General features: G+C 38.4%; 1 protein-coding gene across 8 annotated transcripts in view; it reads right to left on the bottom strand.

The window, feature by feature from the left end:
• The window catches only part of HECW2 (HECT, C2 and WW domain containing E3 ubiquitin protein ligase 2), a 357,621-nt gene that overhangs the window by 122,201 nt on the left and 209,552 nt on the right, over positions 1-25,868 (bottom strand). For all 8 annotated transcript variants that reach the window (XM_032405743.1, XM_032405753.1, XM_032405716.1 and 5 more), the window contains 5 exons: positions 24,006-24,113; positions 15,553-15,647; positions 10,478-10,553; positions 5,659-5,828; positions 3,141-3,283 (listed from right to left, as the gene is read on the bottom strand). In XM_032405743.1, the coding sequence (XP_032261634.1) occupies positions 3,141-3,283; positions 5,659-5,828; positions 10,478-10,553; positions 15,553-15,647; positions 24,006-24,113 (592 nt within the window). The remainder of the gene's footprint in view (positions 1-3,140; positions 3,284-5,658; positions 5,829-10,477; positions 10,554-15,552; positions 15,648-24,005; positions 24,114-25,868) is intronic.

Below are 25,868 nucleotides of genomic sequence, written 5' to 3'. Positions count from 1 at the left end.
TGAGTGACAGAACCGGGATGAGTACACAGATTCATCTGACGCAGAAGGTCCTGCTCTGCAGTCACCACACTACCATCTCACTTTATGTCTTCTCAGTATACATGTATACTGTCTACTAAATGTTAAACATGCTGTTCGGTATTGGGGATATGACAGTGAGCAACACAGATGGATGCAGTTCTTTTCTTACAATTCCTACTAAACATTCATTTCCTAGCTAAAATCTATCATTTTTAGAAATTGTCCATTATCAACACCAACACTTTCTTTTACTGGCTGAGGAAGAGAAGATGAGGATCAATTTATTTTTAACAAAGAAATGAAGGTTTAATTATTCTGGGACTTAATGTCCAAAGAGATGGGTGAGGAACCACAATGTTGAGGACAGGCCTGTGTAATTTGCTGCTAGGTTCATGCCTTAGTGGGCAAAGATCAGGCACCTCTGTGTGTTAGGCGATGTCTAAATAGGAGGATTTCCTGTATTTATAGGTTGAATAGTTGAATTGAGTATCTGGCTAGTTTGGTTAATAAACAGTACTATCACCTGTTAAAATTCTTCTTTCCAAGTAAAGAGTCTCATTTGTTAATTAATTATTTGTTGAATAAATTAGCCAGATACTCAATTCAACTATTCAACCTATAAATACAGGAAATCCTCCTATTCAGAGATTCTGAGTCAAGGGTTTCATCCTTTGTTGAGTGTCAGAGGAGAGACTCAGAGGAGTCACCTACTTTCTTTCTTTCTTTCTTTCTTTCTTCCTTTCTGTTTTTATTTATTTTGGGTTTTTTTAATACACATTTTTTTCTTTTCTTTTTGTTTTTTTTCTTTTTTTTCTCTTTCATCTTTGTGCCTCCTTGTTCTTACCTAGTCTCATCTGACTCATCCTGCTTCTTGCTGTGATATATTACTGTGAACAATATATATTATTATGAAACACGATTATGAAGAATAAATGCCAAAGTACTCTCACTACCTGAGGCATTCTCTCTCTAATGTAATCAGAGGGATTGACAAAGCATAGGAAAGTGATGTGTATTTTGGACAAATGTGGGCCACTCTCTGAAAAATATCACATTCAAACAAATGCTCTCAAAAGAGGTAATTAGTAAAAAGTTCTAGCTCATCCTACAAAACCACACTCTATAAAACCTCAACTACTTCAGAGGGCTGCAATCTACCAAACCCAGCACTTTTCAAGATGAATCAATTACTTGGTGGAAAGCAATAATCAGATCAGGAATATATATTTAGGTATTAATAGTTGATATATCAATACGTAGTATCATTCTTAATAAAGCAAATCCCAAGTATCTGTATCAGATAATATTTTTAATATACTTATACAGAAACATTTCGTAATTCCAATATTTTACAAATTCATGCTGGACTTCCTTCTAATACACACCAATTCATGACTGGCAGTTCTTGAAGTGTCCAATTGTTTAAAAGACTAAATGAAAAGCCAGCAAGTCAACAACGGTTTCACACACTGAAAAGGTTTTATTTTGCCTTGATCATTCTTACTGGTGTACATAAATTCACACTTTTATCACGTGTCATATATATTCTGTAAATTATATGATGATAATTATATAAATTAAATTATAGATATACTGTATTTACCATAGTTATCTTTCTCTTTTAAATCTTTCACTTTTTATAAATCCTAAAAATAACTTTTTAAAAACTTCCTAATGTAAATGATCTCTACCAGAAGCAATAATTGTGATTTCCTAGCTTTTATCAGATAAACCAGGCACTAGAATTTCAGTATAATATTCCTACTTCATGTGTGCTGGCTCGACCACAAATTCCATTGTCTCTGATGGCCAGAGAATTAAAATCCATTATAATCTCTTAGTTTCAGATTTTGAAGGGGCCTTCGAGTTCAGCTGGTCTAAACACTGTATTTTTCAATGAGGAATGCCCAAGTAAGTTATGACTTGCCAAAATAAACAGTCCATTAGTTGCAGAATATGAATATGAATGATCAACCTTCCTTAGTTAGCTGGAATAATAACACATTGCTGCCCGTCCTTGAAGTGTTGCAGAGAAGCCAGGATTCTAGAGCAGATTGATCTGCACTCAAGTCCCAGCTCCACCTCTTGCTTGCTAGTCTCAGATTCCTCATCTCGGAAATGGGTATAATCACACTTTTTATCTCCCAGAGCTGCTGAGAAGGTTACATGGGTTAATGAGAGTAAAGTACTTAAGCTCTGACATAGAATAAACTCTCGGCATCTTTTTAGCTTGTTCACTTTTATTTATTACTATCGCTACTACCATTGTTACTACTTCTGCTGCCACTGCAACTATGACCACCACTACCATTTGCTCATGTTTTCTTACAGTGAAGAAGATACAAAACAAGATGGCGGCACCCCCACCCCCACCACCATCACTACCACCACCACTACTGTCACCATTACTACTGCCATATGTTCATAATGTTCTCCTACAATGAAGAAGATACCAAAACAGTACCCTCAGTGCTACCTCAGAGCAGCAGCGGTACTGAGTTTGCTGGAAACATACATACATCATTTATGATAAGGGATGTTATGATTTCTTAACGAGTTTATTCACAACTTACAAAAAGCTCACAGAAAGAAAACAGACATCAAATCACATTTTAAAATCCTCTCAATGGGTAAATTTTAGTTGTCTGAATGAATGTATAGGTCTAGGAGCTCTACGATAATACCTCCTATGAGTCAAGGTCTTATTTTAAATGGCCCTAAAACAAGGTCGTTTTTTGTTATTCAGGAATAGCAAGTTGTCTGGATGGGATTAATTAGGACAAGGGAGCTGTCAACCTGACTCTAGAATCCTGCTCTAGGGAGGGACTTTTACTGAAAGATTTCAATATACTCAAAAACAATTGAGTGCTATGACATTTGACACAGAAATGTTAATGGTAGGCACATCTTGGGAAAGATAGATACAAAAAAAAAAGGTATATAATGAAAACAAATTGCTTTTGTCCTGCACAGTTTAATGAGTATGCAAACACTTTCATTTTTAAAAGAATTATCTTACCACTTCTTCTCAGTAAAAGTCCTAGGACTACAAAGTTTCATTTCAGTTGCTTCTGTGCAAACTAATCTCAACAAGATCCCTACAAGTGGGGTCTGATTACCCAATGGCTTGCCGCTCCAGCAATCTCTGGACTGGAATGGTTAGTTTCCCCAGAAAACGCTTGATGATGGGACGGCTCTTGGCAAATTTGTCTTTAATTTCAATTTCTAAGACATCAGTAAGAAGTGCAAAAAAGGAATATTTCTGAAAACGAAAACAGATAACATGTTGATTCAGAAGAAAGACAAATATGAAATTATATCATTTCATTATTACAGAAAATGGTATCTCTTAAATCCTAATGACTTAGAGTCCACGTTGCTAGAAATATCTGCAGCCACTGTCCATCCTCTATTCATTTAGAATCACTAGCATTCACAGTGATTACAGGCATCAGTTAAGGATCTGCAGGACAAAAGAAGCTCCTTCAATCATTCAGCCCTTCCTGGTTCAACATTTTACGGAGATGCTATCAAATATTAAATTGTACACAATGCAATTTTAGTACTTACTACATTTATTGTATCTCAATTCTTTGAAATTTAATACCCTGTTACAGGATGGTTTCGAATTATCACTGTGTTTGGTTAAGAGCAATTTTAATTCCTCATCCTATGGGATTCTGAAGTTGTACAGCACAGGTTAAAATACTCTTTCACTCAGTGGCTAAAGTAGGAACATCTATAGAATACTGTGGTCTCTCTGATAAATATGAGAATAAAACAATGTTTCAATGGAAAGTACTTAATTTAAAAGGCACACGGGACAGAAAAATAAAAATATGAAGTTAACATAAGCTTTGTTGTTTTGCTTAGGAATGCCATTAGAGAGAACCAGATTGGCTATCAATAAGAATACAAAATAAATATAAAAAGCTTTATTCATTTACAAAGGCTTTCACATACATTACCTTCATGTTATCTTTACAAATAATATTTTCAAGGATGAGATCTCAGGATAAGGAAGTGATGGGGCCAGAATCTAACCTGAACCATCTCGCCCCTTCCCTGACATTATCCACTCAACCACAGTGATGCGAACGGTGCCAGCCAGTCTTACACTTAGGCACCACTAAGTTCATTTAGTCATAACAATTAAAGTTCTGCCAAGGGCCATGGAGTCTAGTAATCTGCTGAATGGAAAAAGCACTTGCTGAGAATAAGAGAGCTGAGTTTAAGCACCACCTGTGTCTCTGAGCAGCTAGTTACATAAACCTTTCAAGCTTCATTTTCTTAATCATCAAAATGCAGAGATGATGATCTCATCCCTTATGCCTCCTTATTAGGCATACACTGATAACATGGTTAAGAACTTTGTAAATATAAAATGTTAGCAAAAGAAAGTTGTTGCTAGTATCATTCCTATATCCACTATGTTCCTTCTAGAGCTCATAGTGAGATGCATGTTATGTCTTCTAGGCTTCTAAATGTGTTAAATTAAGTGGTATGCCTTTAAGAGTTATTTACTATTTGGAGATCATAAGTAGTTTTTTAAACCAGTGTAAGAATACATGCAGTATTTAATCCATTTAAATAACCATAAGAACTTCTCAGGAGAAACATCTTGCTGTGCTGGCAAGTCTCAAATAGCCATACCTTTTTTTTCCAATTGGTTTTAGACCCCCTGAACTATCTCCCGCCCCAGTGAAATATTTCTACAAAACTATTAGAACATATTGTTGTCATTAAACATTTAGGGAATGATCTGACTCATTGTATAACTCCTATGCCAATGAACGTTTATCCAGAAACACTCTAACACTAGTAGGTGAAACATGTCTTGGATCTCTGAGAAATGGTGGGAGAGCTCCTACTTTGTTCAGTAGATGAAAAACAATGTCTCTGTTCGGTCCACCTGACTTTAATGATGCAGTGCACTAAGATGACAGGTAGCATAATGTAGCTGTGAGGAACTCTAAGGTATCTATCATCAACACATCAACAATCTGGCTTCACTCAGGATGATGAGTCCTTGGGCTTATTTAATTAACCAAAATCTAGAAATCCGAAAAACATTTGCCAAAGCCCATAGGGAGAGAAATTCCCTTAATCTGTACTGAATATATACTAGAACAAAACATTGGGAGGGCTTTTAAAGTTTTTTATTTTAATTCCAGTTAGTTAACATAAATGTTGTATTAGTCTCAGGTACAAAAAAATAAAATTTTAAATAAAAATAGGATTGGTGTTACTGACTTTTCCTTCTGCCTCAGGCTCTAATATGGCTCGGCAAGGCATGGTTACTGACCCTGTCCTTACTTAAAATTTTAATATTTGTTCATCATGAATTTTTTTGCATTGATTTTGATTTTTCTAAAAAAATTTTCATTAAAATATTAATTTTGATGATTGAGTCTTTTGGCCCCCTTAAGTTGTGCATCTGAGGTAAGGACTTCACTTGCTTTGCCCTACACCTGGCCTTGGCTACAAGGGACTATCTCATTCTCGTCCCTCTTTCTAACAGAACCCCGAGACCCTTCAGCCATCCTGCCATGCTCATAAACAGCTCAATGATACACAGAACAGAGATGGACTTGGCCAACTTCCTGTCAAGTAGAAGACCCCTGAGGATCATCTTACCTCTCGGTGCCAAATTGGATTAGTGGTGTTACTGATGATAGTAGACCTTCTCTCCTGCCCATGGTGGGCACAGGTGGGGAAACTGCTCTTCTTCCCTGGCTGAATGGACATCTTAAGATAAGGGTCAGGATTGAAGAACATCCCTTTCTTTAGCCCAACTGCTCTAAGATCTTGAAAGAGAGGAGGGAGGGAGGGGAAGAGAGAGGGGTGGGTAAACAACAGCAAAACAATCACAAAGTTATTCACAGTATGATCGCTTAGATAAGTGAGGACAAGTGAGTTATGACTAATTCCAGCAAGGGGGTGGGGGGGTCTCCTGACAGGCCACAGAAACAAAGCCAAACATTTACCATCACCTTACGCACCTAAACTGACTTTGCCTGGGAATCATCTTGATTCTAACATGCGCATCTTCACATGGTCTGGCAAACAGCATTTCAAACAGTATCTTGAGAAAAATTCTTTGGCAACAGTTTATTTATTTATTTTAAAGATTTTATTTATTTATTTGACAGAGACAGCAAGAGAGGGAACACAAGCAGGGGGAGTGGGAGAGGAAGAAGCAGGCTTCCTGCAGAGCAGGGAGCCCGATGCGGGGCTCTATCCCAGGACGCTGGGATCATGAACTGAGCCGAAGGCAGACGCTTAATGACTGAGCCACCCAGGCTCCCCAACAGTTTATTTTTTAAAAAAGAATTCTAATATGTTCTTTCATGAGAGAAAAATTAAGTCTTCTACATACATATATGAAATTACAGACCTATGTTTAATTGGGGATAAAACTCGAGAGCACATATTCAGTTGTACCACATTTAAAATGTCAAAGATACTCCACAAATGTAATGAATGTTAGGGGGAAAAGGAGACCAGAAATATTTCTAAAATTTGAATGCCACCTGCTGTATTAAGTGATTATGAGGTTACTGTTTAGGAACTTACATATTTGATGACTGTGTCAGAACTCATCTTAGATTCACCAGTTGTTATTTCACACTAGGTGAGCTGCTAAAATTTCTGGCTAAAGTCTGGTAAGTGAAGAGACTTTTAAAAGGAGTCAGGCTAAGGGATACAAACATGTCAGGCAATAAACCCAGATCCGCTGGGTCCTCAACACCTTTCTGAGAATATTAGTGTGAATAAGATTGGCCTGAGAGCTAAGTGATCTTCAAAGCTTCTGCAATCATAGACTGTTTCTAAGTAACTTGATGCAATTATGATCAGTCTAGGGAGGTGCTGACTCTTGGTCCAGCGAGAAATTCTGCAGATGCCTCTGAAGCTTCAGAGATCTTTGGATTACCCAGATCAGTAATTTATGGTGACCTTAAATTATAGGAGGTCACCTGAGTCACCCTACTCAGGCCCATTCATTTTTTTTTAATGTGGGCTCCACGCTGGGCCCAACATGGGGCCTGAACGCACGACCCTGAGATCAAGACCTGAGCTGAGATCAAGAGTCAGATGCCCCACCAACTGAGCCACCGAGGCGCCCCTCAAGCCCATTCTTGAAACACGGTCTTTCTTAGTAGGACAGAATTGGCCTGGGGTTGCCCATAGAACCATATTCTCTAGGGAGTGCTGCCTGGAGGAGGCTCCCCCATGGCCGACAAGAACTTGTGGCCTAGTGTGTTGGCCGATGACAACTGATGGGAAGCAGAGGAGGCAGTTTTAATATGTCGGCAAAGGTTGAAAAATTCAACCAAGAAGCCTTCATGTTAAGGACACTGCATGAAATACAGTAAGATGTTTGCTCTGAAAACCAGCAGCAGAAGGGAAAGATGAGTAAGGAACTAGACAGGCTCTTCAGGGAAGCCGCTGTAAGCTCATTAGCCTTACAGCCCCCCACTCCCGGCACTTCACAAGCTACGGAGTCATTATTAATACAGCATCTGCCTCTGACTATCAATTTAATAATGCTACATGTTTTCACTTGGCTTTAGTTAGCATAAAATAGCTTCAAGAGAAAAACATCATTTGCATACTTATTTTCTTATCTTTCTTGATTATGCTCACCTCAGACTCAAAGACAGAAGAATAATATTCTTTAGATATTAAATTTACTCCTAAAGAAGGGATTTCTTTGCAGTAAATGAGGAGTAACATGTACAGAAATGGCTGCCACAAGCCTGACAGAGCTAAATTATTCATGCAAAGCATTCCTTTGAACAAAAAGCATCCCATTGGAAGATTAAGCCACCGTGATGAAGGATGTCACTATTAAATAACCCTCATACCAAATTTTGCCACAAGGAACACTGTACAAATAAATCTTCATTAATAAATGTAAGAAATTACCAATTATTTGTAGTTTGCTTATTCAGTTCCCTTATCCATCTCATTCCTGCTCTTGCTTCTCCCTTTTGTCTTTTATATATTTTATTGCTCATAAGTGTCCACATAACCTCATAGACCAAAAAAGAACTCAAAGTCACAAAGGTATGACATGTTAAATATCCTTGTTTAAAGTCTTATTTGGAGAAGAGGATGAAGATAATCATCAAAACACAGTTTTTGTTTTAGATGTAGAATTCAATTATTTCTGTCCCTACTTACCATAGATAATCAAGAGTAGAACATTTGCAGGTAGCCATTCTACAGAGCTTAAATGCTCTTGGATAAATATTACCATTCACTGTCAACATGCTACAACTGGATTAATTTTTCAGAATTACCATTATAGAACTGCTTTCATCTTCTATAATTTTTAGCCACTTCTGTACACCATCTGCAAATATCTGACAATACATTAGGAAATAAAACAGTTATAAAGTAGCCAGCCACCATGTGTATTGAGGTGGGATGTTAGAGGAAATTATATTTAAAGAAGGAGCATTTGGTGGTGCCCCAAAGCTTATTTCCTACTTTTAGGAAAATGTCCTGGGATTTTCAGCTTCTAGATGGTCATGCTCCTATGGGGAGTTAATTATCATCCCCTCGAGTCAAAATAGATCATATTTAGAATGATATTGATCACTTGAAAGCTTAGGGCAATGCTTCTAAACTAAGAAAACCATAGGATGGTCAAACTCCAAATTTTCTGAGCCATGGAGGTTGGCTAATTGTTCCCTACCTATAAATGAAGGATTTCTGTACCTGCAGCCGCTCAGGGCTGTGAAGGTCTAAAGCATAGCCAGATAAATGTTTTCAGGGGACACACAGATAATGAGGAGCAGGGGACTATTAACATTGGCCGTGGTACTTCTAAGTGCCCTTCTAAAAACCTAGTTACATTTTAAACCCTGAGGGGTCCAACCAAAACATACGTATTGGCTAAATTTGAAGCATAAGCCACCAATTTACGACTTCTGAGATTTTGCCAGAGAATCAAAGCAAAAAACGCTTTCATAGTAAGCAACCTCACATGGGAGAGAAGGAACATGTTAGAACAGAAATGGACACTCCGAAGGCAAAGGCCAGCAATGAACTAATATGCACACTTTCATCATAGGTGGTGATCATGCATCATGGAAATGTCTGTTTTCAAGATCAGCTTTCTCTCACTCTTGAGAATGTCAATTTTCATTCACAACACTTTTTGCAGCCAAGAAAAGTGAATCTAATTTAAATTTCAGAAGCACTGTACCCATGGAAAAATGAAAACAAAACATCTTACGGTGACAGACATCTGTTCGACTGCATTTTGTATGTATTGTAGCACAGTTTTCTATTTTAAAAGTCCATTTCAAATACTGATTTTCTTAGTGCAAATCTTGACTTTATAAGTGCCAATTAATTTTTTTTAAATCAGTAGCTTTCAAATTTTTTTTTATTTTTTTTATTATGTTATGTTAATCACCATATATTACATCGTTAGTTTTTGATGTAGTGTTCCATGATTCATTGTTTGTGTGTAACACCCAGTGCTCCATGCAGAACGTGCCCTCTTTAATACCCATCTAACCCATCCTCCCACCCCCCATCTAGAGCCCTCAGTTTGTTTTCCAGAGTCCATCATCTCTCATGGTTCGTCTCCCCCTTCAATTTCCCCCCTTCATTCTTCCCTTCCTGCTATCTTTTTTTTTTTAACATATAATGTATTATTTGTTTCAGAGGTGCAGATCTGTGATTCAACAGTCTTGCACAATTCACAGTGCATGAAATCTAGTTTACTCTGAAATCCAGTACACCCATGCATAGGTGTGTGTACTTTTTGTGTGAAAGTTTTCAGTTTGTATAAACTGATGTTCTATGAAAAAATATTTCCCTTTAGTGTAAAACTCTGATTTTTTTTCCTATTCTTTTTTTTTAAACTGCTGGTTTTAACTAAATTAAACTTACAAAACACAAATGAGTTCCAACTCAAAATCTGAAAAGCAGTGTTTTTTTCATAAACATATAAGCAATTAGAGTATTTCACTAACCAGAAAATAAACAAAAAATTGTCTTATCAGCTTTCCAATTTTTATGTGTATTTCTCCACAGAAACAGGAGCATCCCTTGGCTTATTTTTCTTAGTCTCCAACTTTTTCCTTTCTCTAGATGAGCTAAGCACACCTTGTTTTCAAGAAACAAGGTGTTTCAAGGTTTTCAAGAGAAAGTTCTACAGTGGGGTGAGCACACATTACATTACAGTGTTCTTTTAAAGTAACTATACATAGTTGCAGTTTTTTTATCATTAGAAAACCTGGTGGAAGAAATAATCTCCAAGTTTATATTAATAATCTAATGGTAAGAAATATACTTGAATTTCCAGAAATATTACAAAAAAATATAAATAACTACTTCATATATAATACATGAGAATCTATAGACAAAAATGACCATTCATGTCTTTGAAATTATATATTTTCAAACTGGACATCATGTTTAAAGACATCCTTACCTGACAAGGTAAAGCTAACTAGTTTCCGAGAATGCTGATTTCCAGAAGCACCTCCTTCCATGCCTTCTGCCCCCATCTGCAGAGGAAAAGCATGTATTGGAAGTTTCACAGGAGTATGATGGTACTCAACTTTCTTAAGAAACCACATATATTTGCAAATATAATGATTTTTTGTGTCAAACATGCATTGTAGTGTATGCCTTTTCATATGCTATACATCTTGGAATCGAGACATAAACGTATATTCTCAGAGATGAGAGAGTCATACCTCAATTTAATCTTTACCCCAAATGAAACCAACACAAACTTCTAAATTCCCTGGGATATGAATCAACATACTTCATGGCCTTTTATTTCTTTGGTAAGAATACAGTTGAGATGTAGTAAATGCACTTATATTGCTATTAGTGTATTAAAATAATCCTTTAAGTTAAAAACCAAACACCAAATTCCTTTAGATTTATTAGGAAAACAGAATAAACTAAACAGGTGATTTATATCAAGCTCATCCACATATATGCAGAATTGTCCTCTCTTGCCAAATATTTGAGTGACCATGTGGATGTTCTATTGCCCTTGTAGATTCCTATTTTATTTTGCTGCAGGTACATGGCACATGGTATGATAATTAGCAATGACAGGAGTTTGCAATGCTGTTGTACTGGCTACTGTATTGTAAAAGTTTTCCCAAAAGCTTTCAAGTAAATTATATCTCACTTGAAACCAGTCATTTATGGACCACATAGCAGATCTAGGCTTTCTCTCAATTTATGTACAGTTAATGCTCAATTTGTAATATACTAGAAAAAAAAAGAGTTTCCTGTTTCTCTAAAAAAGAAGTCCACAATACTAGAGACAGAAGTGAAGGCAGAATGTATTTTGAATAGTTAGGAAACAGAAACCACATTTTAATTCTAAACTTTAGATTAAACCCTTGCATCTAATCTTTGCAGCACTCCCTTACTCCCTTAAAAATCACACACCACCAAATGCAAACTGGTGCAACCACTGTGGAAAACAGTATGTGGGTTCCTCAAAAAATTAAAAACAGAATTACCATATGATCCAGTAATTACACTACTGGGTATTTACCCAGGGAAAACAAAAACACTAATTTGAAAATATACATGCACCCCTATGTTTATTGCAGCATTATTTACAATAGCCAAGATATGGAAGCAGCCCAAGTGTCCACTGATAGATGAATGGATAAAGGAGATGTGATGCATATACACAATAGAATATTACTCAACCATAAAAAGAATGAAATCTTGCCATTTGCAACAATAGGGATAGAGCTAGAGAATATAATGCTAAGTGAAAAAAGTTAGTCAGAGAAAGATAAACATCGCATGATTTTATTCATATATGGAATTTAAGAAACAAAACAAATGAACAAACAACAACAACAAAAAGATAAACAAAAAACCAGACTCTTAAATACAGAGAACAAACTGGTAGTTACCAGAGGAAAGCTGGGTGGGAGGATGGGTGAAATAGGTGATAAGGATTAAAGAGTACAATTATCATGATGAGCACTGAGTATTATGTGGAGTTGTTGAATAATTATATTGTACACCTGAAACTAATACTAACACTGCTAATTATACTTCAATTTAAAAAAAATCATATACTGCTGAGAGATAAAACTTTCACTAAGCCAAGCAAAGTTGAGCAATTTTAAAATAAATTCCATTCAAATTTTGAAATATAAATTTCTGCTTCCTTCTCTACTTCCTGTACCTTAATCAAAACTATATTGTATGGCACTTAACTGATTCCTGATGTTTTCAAATGTCATCTGCAATATACTTGGGTACCATCCAGGTATCTTCATTTTATCTCATCCATAAAACTACTACTTGATAATTCTGGGTTGGCTCTCAACAAGTATGCATGGTTTATTATATTGTGTTGTTCCCCTCTGACTCATCACCCCCAGCTTACCTGGAACAGAGACAGCAGCAAACTGACCAGATAATTGATGGCTGTCACTGTGTCATCCCGCTTTCACTGCACACACCCCTGGGCTATAGAGTGATGAACAGAGTGAGGTAGTACAGGATGCTACTGAGACAGACACTTAGCAACCTGCCCCTCCAAGTCCCGGGTACAGCCAGACATCTGATAAACCATAGCCCGCCCTCAAATGGACCACACTGCCCAATGAGATGTGTTCCCTCCAAAAACATGATGTCTCTTCCTGCTAGGCCATAGCACTGCTAAGTGAGTTAAATGAGATGGAAAAGGTTCATGGTCTGTCTTCACTTAAACTTATTTAAAATGTTATAAGCTATTATAGAAACACAAGAAAATGCCTTCGAACTCTCATTTTAAAAATATAAACTACTGTCTTACAAAAGGCTAATGTGAAACAATTCTCCCAGAACTCACAGATTGTGTCCTTTACTACAACTACGGCAAATGCTCATCTGAAATAATACTCAAAGAATTCAATTTTATCATTCATGACAATAAGGTCAGGAAAGACCAAACACTGTCGCTAGATATGGGGACATCAGTGATAAGAAACACATCTGCTCTCAATGTTTAGAGAGAGGTTTTTAAATAAACTCACTCCATAGATTCATTCCAGGAAAACCCAGAAGCAACACTGACAATCAAGTGTTGGAACAATACGTGGTAGTGAGTGATGCTAGCCTTTTTATGTCCCCGAAGCCAGAGGATTTCCTGTTCCAAGTGCCTGAGACACAAATCGCTGTGTACTCTGGTGAATGACAATGACGTCAAAGTGCAAATGACAGAAAAGACACAACTTTTTTTAATCCCTGATTCATTGCAAAAGGACATATGAGAGAGGAGACCATAAGATGAGGATGGCAGCTCATTTCTTTCCCTACAGAGTAGCTCCACTACTTTTCCAGGACTGTTCTTTGCATATGGTCATGGAATAATTAAACTAAAGGCCTTTGTAAATGTCAATGTTGTCAACCGGTCACACTAAATAGACGCATGTCTTATAACAAGGTGGCCACCGTGCTGTGATAGAAACACAGCATCATGAGGTGTCCATGTGGCACAGCCTTCCAATTTTGGATACAGACCCAATTGTCTCAGCTGGGTCAGAAATCTATTGACCACCAATTTCATTAGTCATCCCTTGAACCAAAATATTCTGGCTCTGGCCAGAGCTGTATCTGGGAAGCTTTTAAGGTTCTCTAAAACCTGTCTGAAGCAAATTAATTATCTCCAAACTATCCACAGGCTTTGACAGAGTAATCTCAATGCAAAATCAATGGAATGAGATCAATGTTCACCAAGCTGTAAAGTCCTGCTGTCTTCGATGCTATCTGATCACTGAAATTGCTCAAGTCTAAGAAAATCTGAATCCAGAAAATCATGTTTGGAAGCTACTGTCTAATTTCATACAAAGTTAATTTTTCAAAGGTTTTATTATTTAAAAAAAAAACAACCTCACTTTTCCAGGGTTTTTCTTTTTAGAATATTAATTAAAGCATATTCCAGGGCTTAGTTTATGTCGTGGCAGATTTTGTAATCAATAATTGTTATTCTCCTTCAAAATCTTGTGTAGTAAATGTTGATTATTTTTTTAAATTCTAAATGATGTTTACTACATAGGAACTCAAATATAATTTAAATATGAGAAGAATATTTAGATACTGAAGATGTTACACATACTATTCCTACTATCTGAAATGCTTTTCCCTCCCCCTCTTCACGTAAGTAACTCCTACTCATCCTTCAGATTGTCCTACAAACACACCTTCTTCAAGGAAGCCTTCTAAGACCTACTTGATCAGGATAAATCCTACTAGTACATGCTGTCATAGTCCCATTTTACTCCCCCTCATAGTAATTATCACTCAAATAATTTAATTGATGTCTCTTGTCCCCACCAGATGTGAGAGCAAGGACCGGGTTTTGGCTTATGTCATCCTTGGTGGTGGATGCAATGCCAGGTACTTAGCAGGTACCCAATGAATATTTGTTTGAATGAATAAATGAAAAGGAAAGACTTCATGAATACCACATTGGTGGGTCTGGACAATTTCAAAATGCCACCTGCAGAGATTACTTTCTGAATTTCAAGGAGTCAACATGGCCAGTTGCCTATTTCCAAAAATGCATGCATCTATAAATGCATACATACACACAACACACACACACACACAGAGTTATAAAGATTCTATATTGTGGGAGTCGATATTTTTCTTCTACAATTTCATGGCCTGATTTTTATTAATGGCTTATAGTAACTGCAATGCTTTACATATCTTAGACTCTAAGAATCTCCAAACCATCTGAACCCAACCACTCATGTAAATGGAGTACATATTGCAAAGCTGTTAGATTCTAAAGTTAGTCAATGGAGTGAAAAATCACAAAACTGTGAAAAGTAATCCTTTGGAAAGTACCATGCTGAAAATAGACATACTTTCCTTCAAAAGTCCAACACAACCAGTTCCCCCAAAACTAAATTAGGTATCTCTTTCTTCACTTGAAGACCTGGCCACATTGAGCAGCCATGTTATACCAAAAATGTGTGGTATCTTTAGGCACTAGAGTCCAACTCAGCATGAAGGGATCTGGTGCTCAGACCTACTGAGGGAACAGCACACACGTGATCCCCATCTCATACTCTTTGGGGGGAAAGCTTGTTAAGTTGACTGGCAGGTAGAGTCACACATGATTTAAATTGTTATTTTTCCCTTTTACTCACTGAGCTCACATAAATTAGACTCACGTAAGATGCAATGCCACCATCTCCTCCCAACCAGTCACCTAGATTAAATTTAAACTAAGTTTAAGACTAAGTTTGATGAGGTACTCATTAATTTCCTTTCTGAATGTGTTCTCTGAAGAGGTGCCTATTTACAAAGTTGTTATAAATTAAATCAGATTTGTCCACTGATTTGTGTTATGGATCCAGGTAAGCCAGCCTATAAGTTATTTCCTTTCCTAAAACAGGTGCCCATGCTGTTATGTGTTTCCTTCTTCACTGTTTCCCACCACCCTGCCAGAGCTGCACAGGCCAAAATAGAAACCAGGGCCCTGGGGACCTCCCGAGGAAGGCAACAATGAGGGGCACTCACCATCACAGCCGGGTTCTTCACAGTGATGCAAGGGGTGGTGGCACGAAGGGCTCCACTAACGCCGTGGTAGTACTTAAAACAGATTTTTATCTCCGCTGCACATCAATTGGAGAAAAACAAGGAATGAAACACTGAGACAAGTCATTTAGGAATTGGCTGAAGAAATCCGCCACATCACCTCTCAGAAAATCCTACTCAGGACTTTCTGAATGACCCCTTCTTTTCCAATCAGAGAAACAAAGGATACCAACTCCTGTCTGATTTTATATGGTCCTCTGACATTTTCTAAGAACATCCTGAATACATGAGAAAAATAATGCACAAAAACAACACACCAAAATATGTATAGTGTAGGGCAAGAATTGAACTGGTCACCTTTTGCCAAGGTAGTCCACTGTGTGCCAGCCCCCGTGCTTGTCTCTGCTCATGTTGTTATTTAATCCTCACCTCAACCTTGGGAGGCAGAGATGCCTGTCCCCATGTTACAGAAGAAGTGCTGAGGCTTTCAGAAGGTCGAGCAAACAGGAAATGACAGAGTCAGGACTCAAACCCAATCCGTCCGATTCCGAAGCCTTCACTCCTAACCTCTACAACATAGACAGACTGCTGCTGTCAATGGAAATAGCAAAAAAAGCAGTCTAACAAAGTAAAAAAGAATATTGTAGTAGACTGCCAGGATAGGGAATTTGTATTTTAATTTTCCAAGTGGTTTCAATGCAGCCACTGGGCAGGGATCAAATTTAGAAACCTCTGGCATATAGATATATAGTTATGGTTAGAGAAATAGATGATAGATGATAGATAAATAGATAGATGGATAGATAGATAGATAGATATGTGGAAATATAGCTCTCTCCCCACAGGTAGGTGTGTGCGTGTGTGTGTGTGTGTATGCACGTGTGTGCATGTATATATAATCTCAGCTTGATAGAAAAGCAACTCAAATGCCAATTACTGATTTTGGAAAGTAATGACAATTTCAAAGACCATGAAGCCAAAATGTGTCAAAGATAGAACCCACAGCCACCAGAATTTCTCTGTATACAGAGTATCTGAGTCACCGCAGTGTCACCACAAGATGTTCTTTTCCCAAGCTGTGTGTAACATAGGCAATGATGCTGACGGGCAGGCTGCGGGGAAGAGTCCCAGCCTACAGGAGTGGAGCTCCTCTCTCAACTGAGCCACCTGGTTATTAAAATGGGGCCACTAGATGTACTTCCCCAAGGAAGTTAATAGTCTACTGACGCTCCTGACTGTACCAAATGGCCTGCTACAGAGTATTTGGTTTGACTATTTTAAGAGAAAGATATAATGATTGAAGAAAAACTCTCTTTTAGAAATTTATATAGGATTAAAAATACTATATACAGGAATACAATATCATATTTTCCTATCAATGACAAAATACTAAAGCTCAAAAAATTAACTCTATCATGGGGTAAAATATTGAGTGTTTCCATTATGTATGATAATCACAGTGCAGTGATGCACAGTGTAATTAGCATCATCAAGCAAAAGATTTTTACCATGTACCCATCACAATACATGCCAGAGAGTACAAGGGAATCAAAGAAAGGGTTCTGGTCTAGCAGGTGTTTTATAGTGTTGCTGTTAGGATGACAATTACAGGCAGGACAAAATATAAAAGACAAGCACTAAAAAGAAAGCAATGAGGTAGCAGAGTGTAGAGACCATGGAGAAGATTAGTGAGGACACAGTGGAGTCAGAAAGGCCTCATGGAACAAATTGGTCTGGACTCAAACTTACAGATAGGAAAAATGGAGCCAAGAGAGTGAGGAGTGGCAAAAGGAAAGCATGAACGAACATGCTGGGTTTGAGGAACAGCAAGATGACCTACACAGGAATTCTAGCTTTACATCACTTGTCTGGGAACACCTCTGCAAATGACTTTCCCAAACGTGAACACAAGCTTTTAGTTATTACTGAAACAATAACAGCTGTACAGATCAGAGCAAACCTTCCTCTCCCACTTGCTTTCTTCCAAGACCAATAGCATGTATTCTATAGGAACAAAGCTAAGCACCATGCACAAAGCCTGCCAAAGCAGAACAAGCTCAGTGACATGCCCGAGCATTGAATTCTGCAGGCATGAGCTCATGAGTATCACTCGAAATGCTAGCAACCAGCAGCAGTCTGTGACTGCCCGCAGCAGCACCACAGAGATCAAATCAGTGCTAAGGGAGTGAGCGGCTCATTCTTCCATAAAGAGACGTGCATTTTTATAAGACATCTTCCCCTAACTCCCTCTCAAGTTAGGATGCTATCTCCCCTTTTGTAAGGTTTAAAGAGTCGGCTAGGTGACAGATTATGAGACCAAAAAAAAAAAAAAAAAAGTTGATTTTTGTTCGTAGGATATTGATAGCCCGGCCAGCTTTGCTTGTGAACCCATTCCGGGTATTATTTATTCCTTGCTATAACAAAAATCTCTAGTTATTTGCACCTGGATTGAAACGAGCCCGCTCCCTCAGCAGAATACCAGTTCTGCTCCTTAAAACTACAGCAATGTTCCACGCTGAGTGGGAGCGTTCCTCTTCAAATATTAGTTAGTGCTTTATGAGGTCACTCAAGATTTTAAAAAATGGTGTAACTAATCAACATGCCCTCTGAGTGAGAGAGAGGAGAGAGAGAACAGCATTCTGATCGATGCGCTTGAACATCTTAGTTGTGGGAAGAGGTAACCTAGAAGAATACACAAGAGGGGTAGAAAAGGGGAGCTGGCATTCACGCTTCTACTCTAGCTACCATTTGTAACCACTAACTGCAAGAGGAAAACAAAGAGCTACTTCTGAGAAACAGATACACGCATAGGTAAAAGTGAACATGTGAATGATGATGGGGCACCAGATAAGGGAGGAGCCCACCCACCCCCACCCCCCGTGGGGCCAGCCAGCCCTGTGCACAGGCAGCGGAGATACAGGCCTGAGGAGCAATGAATGACCCCATCTCCCTGAGAATGGTTTTTCCACAGCCCAGTGTAGCAGCCAACATCTTCTCCTATTGGCCTCAAATTATGGAAATAGATATATGTGTGCCAGTGTGTGTGTGTGTGTGTGTGCGCGCGCGCGTGCACGTATTCCTTCAGACTATAAAAAAGCAAGAGTATTTTCTCCCAAAAAAATCCACTTATTGAGGGGCGCCTGGGTGGCTCAGTTGTTAAGCGTCTGCCTTTGGCTCAGGTCATGATCCCAGGGTCCTGGATCGAGCCCCGCATCGGGCTCCCTGCTCTGCGGGAAGCCTGCTTCTCCCTCTCCCACTCCCCCTGCTTGTGTTCCCTCTCTCGCTGTGTCTCTGTCAAATAAATAAAATCTTAAAAAAAAAAAAAATCCACTTATTGAAAGCATGTTTCCTCAGAGGGCAGCAGGTCAGAAGGGTGAGGCCTCCCACATTAACCTAGGAGGACCTATCACTGGTTGGGCCCACTCTAGCCTCGGAAGGAAGGAAGAAAGTACCACCCAAATGGCATCGTCCTCTCTCAGAGGTCCCTCCTGAACGGCTGAAACCAGTCATGAATTACAGAAATATATTTTGGTGCCTTTCAGGAATCTTCAGGATACTTTCATTTATAGAGTTTCTCCAATAGAGATTTGGCAGCCCCTATTTAAATGCTGACAAGACACAGAAGCCCCTTTATTTGTAAATGTTTAACTTACTAATTTCCATAAACACAAATGAAGACATCCCCCAGAGCACCAGCACACCAGCTCCATCACCTCACAGATGGGAGGAGGATCCTGGTGAGATGTCACCTGGGGCTTGTTTTGTGGGGAGGGGAGGTCAGGGAGGTGGAAGGGGCGTTGAATAGTGTTTAGGAACGTAACCATGCTCCTAAGTGAAGGGGTTTCTGTAACTGCGTGATTCTGACATTGCATTTTTAAAGCAATCACTATGTTTCTGGGTTTGTATCTGAATAAGATATTTCCAGACAGATCAAGTGAAACTGTAAAAGTGGTTGTCTTCAGGGAGGGGACACTGATGACTGGGGCATGAAGTTGAGGAGATACTCACTTTCACCTTTTGTATCTTTTAAACATTATATATACTCTTTTCGTACACTACCTATTCAAAAATTATTTTTTAAAAGCAATCTCAACTCAGCTACATTAACTCTTGGCATTAGTATTAAACTCCATTTCAAACCCTCTCTGAAAAAAGATTCTACAGGCCACACCCTGTAAGAAATGGTTTTGTTTCAAAGACTGGGATCTCATCCATCACCTTAAACAGCTACAGGATTCACTTAGGCAGTCATTAATAGTTTGTTCCTATTTAGAAAGTCTACATTTTTCCCAAGTTTCTAGAAGTCGAGTATTTTGAACCATAAAGAGAATGGAATGGAAATGTCCTTCCCTCAAGCATTTTTATTTAAAAAGAATAATCTTTAGGGATACCTGGGTGGCTCAGTTGGTTAAGCATCTGCCTTCAGCTCAGGTCATGACCCAAGGGTCCTGGGATGGGAGCCCCGCATCGGGCTCCCTGCTCAGTGGGGAGCCTGCTTCTCCCTCTCTCTCTGTTGCTCCCCCCACTTGCGCTCTCTCACTCTAGTTCTCTCTCAAATAAATAAATAAATAAATAAATAAAATCTTTTTTTTTTAAAGAAGAATCTTTTAAAAATCAAGCTAACTGCAATTTATTCTAAAAAATTATTTTAACCATTGCCCTATGTGCTTTTACTGTACTCTTCATATTATGATTCCTATTCACAGGATCTTTTATTCAGAGGCCACAAACTGGAAAAAGCAAACACATTTTAATCCTCATGCTTTTGAGGAAATCTGCCCACATTTCCAGTGACAGGTGAACTTATCATTTATATGTTACTGCAAGTTGTCTTCTCTTTAACAAGGGTCAAAAGAGCCTGAACGGCCTCACCCTCCTCTGCTAAAGCTCAGATATACAATCATGAAAATCAAAGACAGACAATATCAGTGTGGATGTAGCAGAAACCTAATAGGATTAGAGGATGAACAGGATCCCAAGCCTAAAGTATGAGAGTAGAAAATAAAAAGCACCAAATTTCCACCCAAGGGACAAAAAAAGTCATTCTGATGTTGGCAGGAAGGGGCCTGGAAATGGACACATTTAAAGCAAAGGCTCTGACAGTACAAATAAGAGGCCCAGGCCACCTGCCTCCCTCACCCCCACCCCCACAGAAGCCACCCCTAAAGGTTCTCTTTTGGCAAGGCACAGCATCCTGGAAAGCACATTAATTAATCTGAGTACCAATCAGAGACAAGACTCTTAAGGACACAAGCCACTTACATCTCTGATGCTCAGTTTCCTCACTATATCACTTATACCAATATCAATATTCTGATATTATCCTCAATGATCACAAAGCAGTTTAGCACACAGCAATGAAGTTTACTATTTCCAAGCTCATTCACTGATCCAGGATTTAGTGAGCTCCTAGAAGAGCATGTGACACAAAGTTGGCACTTAATAAATACCTCGTGATGGCTGGAGAGAGATAGATGGACAGATGAATAGAAGGAATGAAGGAATGACAAAAGCAGGTCTGAATGAATGAATAAATGAATGACCATAGTCTACATAAGACTATAGAATAACAGAGACATCCGAACATGACAAGACAACTTGGAAACCTCTTACATTTCCAAACTCAAGATTCATCCTGCAAAGATGACCCATTCGGTTTCTGCAAGCATAAGCTCATCCGAGGACTCTTTGACAGTCTTATGACAAGTAGGTGCAGAGGAAGTTGATCCTCCTGTCCAGTGCCTAAGAAGGTCATCTGCCCAAAATTAAACCCGTCTTTGTCCTTCAAATTCATTTAGGTAGGCCCTGTAATAATATAAGTCTGGGCGGCCTGCCTCCTCTGGGGCTTTATCTAGACAAACTAAAGCCATCTTTACATTCAGAAATAGCTTAGACAGCACTTAAATCAAGGTTTACCCATGAACTTAGGTCAATGTTCAGAGAATTCTGTTCTGCCTGAACTTCTGATGAGCTAAAGATAAATTTTCTTTCTGAGGATGAAAGCAGAGGTTTTTAAAAGTCGTAAGTTTTTAAGATCAGAGGCTGAAAATATAGAAGCTGTCTAACCACCGCCCAATTTTTTATAAGTTCCATGCCATCAGCTCCAGAGGTTCAAGCAAAACTTCATTATGCTGGGAAGTCCCCTTAGGTCAGCTGTAGCCAGATATGGGGTAAAAAAATGATGTCTAAAAGACAGACTGCACTACAAAGCAGTCATATAAATACTACCTGAGGTTTTCACATTGAAAGGATAGGGATGTGTGTTGGAGGAGCCCTCATTTTGATTAATGAAGGTAGACTTTATTCTAAAGGCAAATCTGTCTGTAATTCTCATTCACTGTCTTGGATTTTAATGTGCACAACTTTTCTCAGTCCTTAAATAAAACATTACTGCATATTTCCAATTTTACAGTCATGATACACAATTATCTGCAATTTTGTGTGTGCAGAATTAAGGTGGAATTTAGAGGAGAAAATAAAGCAACAACAACAACAACAAAACCCTACTCTTTTCTTCATTCCCAATTCTTAGCTTCAATGTCAAGCTTATTTCTATTAAATACTAGAACAAGGTATAAAGAAAAACATTCATCCAGACAGAGATATTAGCATACCCTGATCAGCCAGGACATTAAGAATCTCTAAAGCTTTTGGGAGGAGAAATAAAATCAACCATGGCAAAGGGAATACTCTGCAAATAGGGTTTTTCACACATAATGTTCCAAATTATAGCAGTATGTGATACTGACTTCTTCCCAGGTTGTTCACCTGAGCCCCACTACATGAATCGGCACACTCTAACCAGAAGGAACCATTCCTAGCAGTCTGGCGTTTTGTAGAGAACAAAAAGGTTGTTTTACATTTTCCCCTGAAGTTCAGTTGGCAGAATTTCTCAGCTACATCAGCCTCTTAAACCCTGGGATCCTTTCAAAGGAGGAATCGCATTAAATGAAAGTAACCCATTTCATTTTCTCCCACATTCTTTTATCACTTATTTTTCTCATCAGTGGATGGCAATGCCAGCTGGGCCAAATGTTGGAAAGTAAAGTAGAAATGAGCAAGAAAAACAAATTACCCATAATCTTCCCTCCTAGGAAACAACCCATGTTCACATTTCAGCAAATCTCCTTCCGGACTTTTTCCTATGTGTCATGATATTAGTTAGAATTGTTATATGTATCTGCTTTTCCCCCACTCATGTATTGATATATCATGGGCATTTTCCCTTAAAAACTAAATTCCCTTTAAGGTTTCAAGAGAAACTCTAGGCAGATAGTGAACTATGAAAAAAAGACAGTCTTTTGGAGAGAGAAGCATAATTAGAGAAAGTTATGAAATGCTGCCCTACCAGTAAGGATATGGAAGAAATTATCTGATGTCTTTAATGGCAATTCAAAGTAACAGATGTTAGTCTTTGAAAATAACTTTTTTATTACAGAAACTTATATACTTCAATAAAAATATGCTTATATCAGGTTCCCATTTAATCAAACCTTACTTTATATTTTAAGGTTTAATATGTACCATCCTTCAGTACTAACATCCACGTACACACTCTCCTATATTAAATCTCTTGAACATAGAAAACTTAATTCTTATACAAACTAAACAACTCAGAAAAATTTAAATATCCCATTTTTTCCTACACTAATGAAGAATTCTCCAAATGTAAAAGTTAATTTGAACCACCCAGTAAATCACGTATTCATTCACACTTCTATCTATTCCACAAAAATGTATATACTATGTTCTCAATAGTATTAGTGGCAAATATAAGTACTCCCTTTCATCCTAAATAAAAAGGAATGAGATATTTCTGTGAACCATGTACTATGTATAAACATTTATATTTACAAAGAAATACAACATCAGGTCAACTGGGTAATGGCTGAGTTATCTGCAGCCAATTTCTGATTCTTAAAATTGACCTCCAGGGCAGTGTGCCCAGACTCTCTCACCTAATTGTAAAGACCAGGACACAGATGCAATAGTTACTGCTGCTGGGAAAAATAATAGCAAAGTATTCTATAGGCCAATAAAACTTTTAAATTAACTGAAATCTTGAATTATTCTTTCTGCTCCCTGAAATTAATATAATAAATATTAACTACAAATGTAGATACAGGGTATATAAAATGTGTAAAGTATTAAAATAACCATACATGCTTTATATACTATGCATTCACAAGGTATATGTAATGTGCATATGTATATACCTACACATATATATATTTACATATGCTTTTTTCAAAATATGTGAAATTTCTCTAACGAGCATTTTCTAAAACAATATATTTCCCAGTTTGAAGACACATGGCATAAATATGTAAATCAGAGCCAAAAACTTTTATAATAAATTCAGAAAAGACTCCCTAGGATTCCATATATTTATGGAATTTTCAGTAACAAACTTCTATTTCTCGCTTAGTACTTACGTTCCATGAAATAGGGCCCAGGCTCAATTCTCCATACAATTTGCCCTTTTTGGGTTCCAGTCACACCCCTGTTTTTAGAATCCCAGAAGTTGGCTGGAGAATTCTCATCTGGAAAAACCAAACAAACACTTTTCAGCTTAATTACAACCCACGAGTCCTTCCTTAGCTCAAAGACTAATGCAAGTTCTAAAATAAAGGAAAGAAAAGATAAAGGGGGAAATATTAATGAACACTATTATGAATGAACAGCTCCCGGCAGATTATTACCCTGCATTTCTGCACTTGCATTGATATGGGAGAACGGGGGAGGGGATTGAAGGAAGTTGGCATTTCTGGCCCACTTTCTATTTCAACGTCACCAAAAGACAAAACTGGAAAGAACAAAGGATACAACTGGTGCAGCATCAACCGTGAGCTGACAGATAAGAAAGGAGCTGGGTGTGCTCCCGTCTATAAAATCCCGTATAAAAAAGAAAGGAAGAGCAAAGCTGGGAGAACATAATAAAACTCCAAGTGGAATTAAAAAAAAAAAAGGGAACTTAAGCTATGAAAATGAGTGAAGACATAGTACAGGTTTGCCATGAACAGTGCTCAGGAGACACCAACCAAGTCATCATGTCTGCTAGGATAATTCTTTACAAAAAGCCGAAGGCGTAAATCTGGAACAATACAAAAAAAGAAGAGAGTGTTTAGGTATTTGTATGGATAGAAAGGACAGCCACCTGAAAGCAGCATTTTCCAAGCTTTCTGACCTCCTGGCACACAGAAAATGATAACATTTGTAGGGCACATTGGGATAAATGAAAGAGACGCTTATAACTTAAAATGGCAGGCAGGGACGCTCTGGTGGCACCAGGCTCTGCCCCACCACCCCAAAGGCTGAAGGTCATATGCTATCATTTGCCCGCATCACACTAGTTTGAAGCTCTGTCCTAGGGCCTAGAATAGGAAATACAACTAAAAAGAAGGCCATTCAGAGTGTCACAGGTACATGAGACTGTGTTCAGTGATACTGGCTCTTAAAGTCAGATGTACTTCATTTCTCTCCCCAGATCCCTTTCACAGGAGGAAAGACGAAGGACACGCTTTAACCGAGAGCTGGGATGAACTAGATGTGAAGTAAGAGCAACACTGAAAAAACGAAAGATGGAGAAAAGGTCCCAAGCTCAAGGGAATCGTCCTGAGAAGAAAAACCTCCCCCACCCCTTTCTTTTTCATGCTTCTGGAGTATGAAAGAAATAGAAAGTGGGCCAGAGCGAGGGGTCAGATAATCCAGCCCTCTCTGTCTGTGGTTATGCTGGGAACCCACTATTTTCTTTTTTTTTTTTTTAAGATTTTTATTTATTCATTTGAGACAGAGAGATACAGAGAGAGAGAGAACATAGCAGGAGGAGAGGCAGAGGGAGAGGAAGAAGCAGACTCCCCGCTGAGCAGGGAGCCCAACATGAGGCTCGATCCCAGGACCTGGAGATCATGACCTGAGCCAAAGGCAGATGCTTAACCATCTGAGCCACTCAGGCGACCCCCTCCCCAACTATTTTCATCATATGGATAAGCCAAAGAACTCTGGGAGGAATGGTCTTCCCTGCCATTTGCATTCAGCACATTGTAAGTCAAAGATTCTTTTTGTAAAAGACCAAGAAGGAGCCACTGTTCTTTAGAAGAATGGAAAAGCATAACCCCCTCATGCCATCACCTCCTCTCCTAAACAAATGACCCAAGGCCAACCACTCTGTTCCATCACAGAAACAGAACAGCAATGCTGATATTTAAAAGGCAGTACCTAGCAGGAAGGGAAAAATGAAGGGGGGGAAATCGGAGGGGGAGACGAACCATGAGAGACTATGGACTCTGAGAAACAAA

This window comes from Phoca vitulina, unplaced genomic scaffold, assembly GCF_004348235.1.
Source record: "Phoca vitulina isolate PV1807 unplaced genomic scaffold, GSC_HSeal_1.0 scaffold1, whole genome shotgun sequence".
NCBI lineage: Eukaryota > Metazoa > Chordata > Mammalia > Carnivora > Phocidae > Phoca > Phoca vitulina.
The sequence above is the reverse complement of the archived record's forward strand: the minus strand, read 5'-3'. Positions and strand labels throughout refer to the sequence as shown.